Source organism: Choristoneura fumiferana, chromosome 3 (assembly GCF_025370935.1).
Source record: "Choristoneura fumiferana chromosome 3, NRCan_CFum_1, whole genome shotgun sequence".
Classification (NCBI taxonomy): Eukaryota; Metazoa; Arthropoda; class Insecta; order Lepidoptera; family Tortricidae; genus Choristoneura; species Choristoneura fumiferana.
In genome coordinates, this window is record NC_133474.1 from 18,132,359 (window position 1) to 18,141,009 (window position 8,651).

Here is an 8,651-nt window from a genome sequence, read left to right on the forward strand (position 1 = left end):
CGTACCTATGTTCATCATCATCATCATCATGTCAGCCGAAAGACGTCCACTGCTGGACATAGGCCTCCCCCAAGGCTCTCCACTCAGACCGGTCTTGTGCTTTTCGCATCCACCGCGATCCCGCGATCTTAACCAGGTCGTCGCTCCACCTACCGTACCTATGTTACTTCATTGAATATCATCGCGCTAATCTGCGTTATATATTCCGATACCAATCCCGCTATACTTTGGGACGCTTTCAATACCGGTCACGCCGGTTGTCTCTATATAGATCCATAATTAATTCGTACCCACTTTCTAAATAAAAGTACTTAGACGACATGCTGAATTGATAAGACAAGAAATCTAATGCCGTTTTTAGGGTTCCGGAGCCAAAATGTCAAAAACGGAACCCTTATAGTTTCGCCATGTCTGTCTGTCTGTTTGTCTGTCCGTCCGCGGCTTTGCTCAGGGACTATCAATGCTAGAAAACTGTAATTTTGCATGGATATATAAGTAAAGTATGCCGACAAAATGGTACAATTAAAAATTAAAAAAAATAGGGTCCCATAGACGTAAAGTGGGGGTGATTTTTTTTTCTCACCCAACCCTATAGTGTGGGGTATCGTTGGATAGGTCTTTTAAAACCATTAGGGGGTTGCTAAAACGATTTTTCGATTCAGTGATTTGTTTGCGAAATATTCAACTTTAATGTACATATTTTCATTAAAATCGAGCGTCCCCCCCCCCTCTAAAATCTAAACCGGTGGGTGGAAAAATTTGAAAAAATTCACGATATCAAACTTACGTATATCAAACTTTCAAGGAAAACTATAACGGCTAAATTTGCTTGAGAATTATTAGTAGTTTATGAGTAAATAGCAGCCTAAGGTATAAAATATACCCAAACTTGGAAGATTCCGTATAAAATACGAAATCCTTAAAAAAAATTTTCGTGATGGCTACGGAACCCTATTTTTGGCATGTCCGACACGCTCTTGCCCGGTTTTTTCTTCTTTTTTTACTTCAAAGTGGTGGCTGTCTCCACTGCAGTTTATTATCACGGCCATCCATAGTAATGTTTGTCCGTCTTTCATGTCAAAACGGAGCGACGGATCGACGTGATTTTTGGCCCGAGAGTGACATAGTCTACTTTTTATCCCAAAAAAAATGCACAGTTCCCGAGGGAACAGAGCGCGCGATAACCGAATTCCACGCGGGCGAAGCTGCGGGCAAAAGCTAGTTAAATATCATTATGTACTTCTTTAATTAGTATTCATTAAACCGGACCAGGTTTTGGTCGTGATCGGACAACGACCTCTTAAAAATTTCATATGTCTAATAAATTTTGTGCGGACTTTTATCTTAAATGTAAAAGGATATTTCAATGTTCAGATCATGTTGGGGTAATTGATGACTTTTACTACTCAAGTATTTGCATAGCGATAAGATTAATATCTGTTTAGTCGTTAAAAAATTAACGTAGGCCTTTTCGGTTTATACATATAAATATTTAAGTATTCATTAACAACCAGCTAACATTTAGGTTCCATACCAAATGTTTTTTTTAATGTTTTTATATTTAAGTAGTTCTGTGTTACGTATTTGGCAACAAAATGAAGTTGGTTATAATAGGAAATAGCGGGAATTTAAAAGAAAAATATTGATTTATCAATATTTTGGTATTTATTCGTTATTGAAATAATACGCACCAAATAATGAATATTATTATCAAATTTCATGTTCATCAAAATCTACGAAGTTAAAACATTCTTCGATCCAAGATTTTGTAAATAAAGCTGAGTTTGGTGGTTCTCAGCCTTTGTTTTTTAATATTCTTTAAATTAGGACGGGGGTTCCTTCAGACGGTCGAGATAAAAAACACACTACTCTTTGGGGTAGGTCGGAATTTTTTCGCGCCCTGTATGGGAGCCAAACAGTTTTAAAGAATTTAAAATATTTTTTGACAATTAGTACTTATGGGTCAAAAGATGCTTGCTTATTGTTACTCTGAAAATTTTAAGACTAGCTTCAACCGTTTGGCTGTTAAACCTATGTGACAGAAGGACACGTGAGTGATAGGATACGGAATCTTAAAAGCAAAAACGTTTTTGGATGCGCCGGATGGGATTCAAACCCGCATCTCTTGGCTGTCACGCTAAGAATACCGATCTTAATAAATCTTAGATTTCGTAGAAACGTTCTACTAATAAAAGCAAATATACCAAATTTCTAGTGTCGGTCTTATTATTGTTTAAACCACACGTTTTGGAAAACAATAAACTGGCCGAAGTCATGCGCTCCTAGATCCCCTCCCACCTGCACCGGCGCAGGCCAGCCACTCTCGTTCTCGTCTTTATTCGGTGTGCCCATGGCTAAATGCCGACATACATTTCCGGGCTAAAACTCGCGTAAAACTGTCAAAGAAAACGATTAACCTGTCGGTTACGCGAACGCCTCCGAATATTGCTTTTTTTATGATTGGGGAGAAAACGAGTAGGAGGGTCACCTTATGGAAAGCAATCACCGCCGCCCGTGGACACCCGTAACATAAGTTAGTTAGGTATTTTTGTTTAAATGTTAGTTGTGGTTTCAAAATGAAAACCCTTTTTCGACCACGTCCTGGTTTCAGATTGAGCTCAAATTTTACTTAACTCCGGTGATACAACAATCTGGTTTTGAAATTCTGGTGGTCCTGCCAGAATAATACTTAATTAATTTCGAATTCTAGACACAAATGGAAGCCTTCACAAACTGATCTCAGTGCCATATAACACCAATCTAAAGTCAAGAAAAGAAATAAAGACGTCCGAAACACAATATCTACATGCTTCTTACCGTATCATTTATTAGTCTCAGAAGCTTACGCAAAACATTATATCTAAAGCTATAAACATCCTATGTATCATGTTATGGGAAAAGAAATCTCTGGTCGGCGTCGTGGCCGCTATTCGATGACCGAATAATTCCTCGATCAAGTTTAATTTAATTTGCTTCGATGTAAGCTTAAGTTTGTAATTGGATTATTACGGATCGAATTGAGACGTAACACACCCGTGACGTTGTCAGCCAATGTGGTGATAACCGATTATCCTCGTAAGGCCCAACGTCCTTTTAGGACATAACATGACGTTGTACGTGATAAATTATGCTCGTATTTAGGACATAAACGGGTACGTGAAAGCCTATTTTTTTAAGGATTATTTTAAGGCTGGCATAGTCACACAGATGCAGTAAAGTCTCGGTGCAAAAAAAACTTCGCTAATTGTCATTAAGTTTAAAACTCTAATGATTAAAATTGAACGTGGGTCTTACAAGGTTTAAGATCATCTAGTGACACGCACTTAGGTTTGTTTGGCTTAGGTTGGACATGAAAGATGCGTCATTGATTTTTTTGCTCACCATTAGGTACTTCTTTAATACCACAAGTTTATTACAACTTTGAATAAGTTTCATAACAAAATTAAATTCTATCTACTAACTAGTCACCAGCAACTATACAAATGTCAAGTTGATGTCGAAAGTAAAGTTATTAAATTGCCTATCATTTAATATTGTTGAGTGCAGAATGCTTCATATTCGTACAGGTTTCGTCAGGCTGTAAATAGGTCTCAGTCTGGTCAGTATCTCTTTGTGTTCCGATCAGTGCGTTTGGCAAGAGCATTGAGCAAAGCAAGAGCACATTCCGTCAGTCTCAGCACCAGCATCGAGGTCATTCACCTCAACACACTTATACATATTCCGAAAATAAAAAGAACGATGAATTACAATTCGAACTTTAAAATTTGTTTTATTTTTGTGATATGGCCAGTTCCAATTACAGCTCCAATTTATACTTAGCTGGTTGGTTTTTAAATGTGTTGCCTGATATTTTATCGAATGTTTTTTTTTGGAAATAAATACACTCATATCAAAAGTACCTGGGCGACCGAGCTATACTCTGGCTAAAACTCGATAACAAGCGTTTTCCCAGATTTAAGACCAAGCTAGATCGATTTTTCATCCCCGAAAACCCTTTTTATACCAAATTTCATCGAAATCATTGGAGCGCTTTCCGAGATCCCCGGAATATATAATAATATATTTATATACAAGAATTTCTCGTTGAAAAGTATTAGATAATTAGTGATTTATGTTTAAAACTTCAAAATATAATTTTTTTATCTATCTATACCCTTTAATGAGCCACTGTAGATTGCTTAGGAACTATTATGTAAGTACCTAACGCTTTAAAGCAGAGTAGTCAATACGAACATCAAACGAAAATAATAAATAATAGTGTAAAGTAGGTAAATTATAAAATAATAGTCTTACCCTGGTAACGATCACCATGATGGCGGCATGTGATCACCGGCCCGATCTGCAAGAAAAAAACTCACTTTTAATATGTAATTTTAATGAAACCGAACCTAACATATTAGTAGTATAATAGGATATTAAGGGGCTGTTTCACCATCCATTGATTAGTGTTAACTGCCAGTTAGATGTGATGCCGTCTCTATTTGTTTTGTTCGAATAGACGGAGACGGCATCACATTTAACCGTCGGTTATCGCTAATCAACGGATGGTGGTGAAACAGCCCCTAAATGCAACTAATACTACTTCCTCTAATAAAATAACTAGGTAATAACTTCCTCTAATAATACTCGTTCACACTGAAATGGCACTACAAATAATATAATTTGACATAACACTCCTTAAGCTCTCGTGAGACGTGTACACATATTTGATAAAATGTCAAAATTAAACGTGAACATGATGATTACCTATAAGTCAGAGGGCCTACTCCGATGTTCGAAAATCGAAGTTTAAATAGTTTAAGTGTCAGAGGGACCGCACGACACGAACTTCGAGTTTTGAAGTTCGTTGTAGCCCTGCAGGAACGGTCAGACTAGTTTCGATCGTTTTTAAGTAAATAATTTACACGTAGAGTCAGGCGCTACTTTATAGAAGTCTCAGAAAAAACCCTTAAAAGTTCCTTTGATCGTAGAGGAGATAGTGAAATAAAATATTATGTCCGTTTATTCTGGTTACTGTTGTAGTACAACCAACATCAAATATACTGACGACCAATAACGGGTCATATCTCATACATTTTTGGTCGTCAGATAATATAGTAGATACAACAAACACTAATAACGTGCTCAAAAAACGATGCCCTTGGCTGTTTGTCGTATTTTCCGTTGCACATGAGGCTTCTGCAATGTGTTAAATCTGACGATCACTAAACTATTCTGCCATGCAACATAATCTTACTAACATTTATTACGACTTTTATACCTACTTAACGTACTCGTATGTAAGTACTTATTGTTGCTCCCAGTGACTTGCAGGCTAAAGGCCAAATGAGGCTGCTTCTTTGCGTGTGTTTATTGAAAAATTAAAAATAGACAACGCAATATCCTAAACTTTAAAGAATTTTCTTCCATCCTAGTAGATGTAGATGCTTTATCGCTTCTAGGGTTCCATATCTCAAAAGAAAAATAGGAAACCCTTATATAGGATCATTTAGTTGTCCATGTCTCGAGATTTTTTTTCCAGGAGCACGTGGAGCTACGTCATCATAATCATCCCAGCCTATTTACACCCCACTGCTGGGCACAGGCCTCCTCTCATAATGAGAGGGCTTGGGCCGTAGTTCCCACGCGGGCCCAGTGCGGATTGGGAACTTCACACATACCATTGAATTACCTCACGATTTTCCTTCACCGTAAAGCTCATGGTAAATTTCAAATGTAATTTCGCACATAAATTTCGAAAAACTCACGAGGTGCGGGCCGTGGTGGAGCTACGTATCAAGCTAAAATTAATATCAAATACTCAGGTCTGCTATTCCTCGAGGCATTAAAAAATCAAACTTCCAAGTTAACTCAATCAAATGATACAGTCATTAAAAACGTATTTCTATGTGAATTGCCGTTACCGAAAAATCTATCCGGTTAATCCGGCTGCCCTAAAAACTGGTTTTTTAAACGTTATAGTTATTCTACTTCGTCAAAACCTACTTTTAAAATTATTTATGTACAATCTCCATTTGATCAAAAAATAATATTATTATTATTCATCTTTCCACGTGACTATTTACCGCAGCGGGCTTCTCGTCCACAATGGCTACTCGCCTACATTGTTGCTGTTACATTTCACACATCCGGAGTCTTGTTAGTGCGAGTGCGACTTGTTTTATTACCTGTAGGTTCTTCGAATTCTTACGTGCGCTTTGAAACATGTAGTTTTTTTCTTTTCTAGAGATTTGTAGACGAATCACATAAGTGATGTTACGTTTCAGTAACTACGCAAACAGTAATTTTATATTGTTAATTTTATCTTAAAGCACCCGGGCGACCGAGCTCTGCTTGGGTTAAAAATCGGTACCAAGCGTTTTCCCAGAGATAAGACCAAGCTAGATCGATTTTCCATCCCCGAAAACCCTAAATTTATACCTAAATTTCATCGAAATCGTTGGAGCCGTTCTGATTATATACAGATACAAGAATTGCTCGTTTAAAGGAGATTTCATCACTCATTGATAAATTTTATGTCACAGATAAATATAATGCCGTCTCTGTTTATACGGACAAAATAAACAAATATGGCATCACACATAAAATTTACCAATAAATGGCCAAGCCATAAGACACATGTTTCATGCAGAAGCATATAAGTACTAATAGGGTGCTTATTTTTACGTTAATTTGCTATTGTTTTATTTTTTTAATGTATTTTATTATGCTTTATGTAATGTGCGAAGAGCGAATAACATATTTCTATTTCTATTTAGAAGCGTAGTATGTGGGTAGTATCAGATTAGCTACTCATTTATGCTAATTTGCATTATGATGTAGTTAGAGAAAAGTTACTTAAAGCTACCAAATATTTACGAAGTTAGCTCAAAGCAAACAAAGTAGCCAGACAACCATGGATCACATGGTCAGTAAAGCGAAAACTTTACATATTCTTGAATAGAGACCTTAGAGTCTTAAATAACAAATGAGTTGATAGATCATGTATTATATAGCGGCAGGTTGTTGCATCACGCGGACCATGCATTGGCCGTGCAGTAAAGTGCCAACTGCATAACAGAACTGCTTAGCTCAACTGGCTATCGATGATCTCATTAAAGTCAACATATTGAGCAACTTGTATCAGGCGTCTACGGGTTATCGGGTCCGTTATTTTGATTGTGCATGTTATTTAGAGACAAATTAACCTTATCAGTAACCCTTTTGATCTGCATCTTACAATACGGCATGACATTTTTCACCCAAACAAACTGTTAAAAAAAAATCCATATGCTGAATTTATTATTTTTAAAAATAAAGGTAAGTCTCCTTTACACAGAATGTGCTATTTCCAATATTTAAGGTAGTTGCCATCCATGTGGCATTCGATCTTTCCATCCTGTATATTTTTGTAACTTTGGCCGTGGCGAACTACTTATGCGTAGTTGACTGTACGATGAAGACAGGAGTAACACGCGTGCTGTGTAGAGACGGGGTGACTTAACGGTTTGACCTACGGTCTCTCAAGCAGAGGATCGTGGGTTCAACCTAGGTTTCAACCCAGGCTTGCATCTGCGAATCAATTCAATGGTCCGTGTGAAGCTCCCAACCCTAAGTGGGCCCGCGTGGAAACTTCAACCCAAGCCTCTTTGGGACAGGAGGCCTGTGCCCAGGCCCTATACTACGAAATGCAAAACTCGAACTTCCTTTGTTGCCATCCCGCTGACGCTTATGTCATTTAATACGCGAGTGAAAGGGACAGTGCGATACGAACTTCGATTTTCGAGTTTCGTAGTAGCCCCCCAGGAGTCCCAAGTGGGATATGTATATGTAGATCGGAGATGATTACGTGTGCTAACTAGGTAATAGGTAAGAGCTATAGGAAGTTACTCAAGCTGCGACGGTGAAATATCTTTCACAATTTACTGGAAAACTTGGTTCCGCGTAAGTAATCGGAATGTGGAAACCTTCGAAGAAACGACCAAGTTTGTGCGTTCTAATCTAGCCAACATAGTCTTTGTGAGATGCAATAAGTAAAATTTAATACTGGAATACAAATAACAAGTATATACATATACCTACTGTGCTTAAAGATCGTTTATTTCGTTTTAGATATGTAAACTCTACCTTCTTAGGACTTCTCTACCTAAGGTTGTTGTTATGATACATATTTTATGCTGCTAAATTACTTGGCGGTCTTAAATATGTGTGACGAGGAAAATTTCGGCTCTTAAAAGCGTCCTTATTGCATTTTTTCTGTAATTACAATCGTAGGTGTGATCATAATTGTATTTAAATTTGTTTAATAAAATTGACAGTTTTTAGGTACTCAATGTGTGACATGTCTAATCCCATAGAAAAATCTTATAGGTGATTACAAAACAATATACAATTCACTCAATTTTACGTCAAAGGTCTACATGTTTATATTAATATTACCTAAACTTAGGTACCTATGGGGAAGCATTTATAAATTACGACTCTATTAACAATCTACATCTATCAAACATACAGATTTAACTCTAAAGTCTAATTTCATTTAATTCAGCACACAAAAAGTTATCTCCTAATTGTTAACGCCTAGAACACCGCTAGCGTCGAGCTAACGGCATTCTCAGCGCATGCGCTCAATTGACGCGGTTTCATGCCCACTCTACACTCATTAATTGCCA

At 37.3% G+C, this 8,651-nt stretch overlaps 1 protein-coding gene across 1 annotated transcript in view; it reads right to left on the bottom strand.

Moving 5' to 3' along the window:
- ck (unconventional myosin-VIIa ck) overlaps positions 1-4,347 on the bottom strand; it is a 30,798-nt gene extending 26,451 nt beyond the window's left edge. Inside the window, exon 1 of the mRNA XM_074086048.1 lies at positions 4,294-4,347. Coding sequence (XP_073942149.1) covers positions 4,294-4,311 — 18 coding nt within the window. The 5' untranslated portion in view covers positions 4,312-4,347. The remainder of the gene's footprint in view (positions 1-4,293) is intronic.
- Between the last annotated feature and the right edge of the window lie 4,304 nt (positions 4,348-8,651).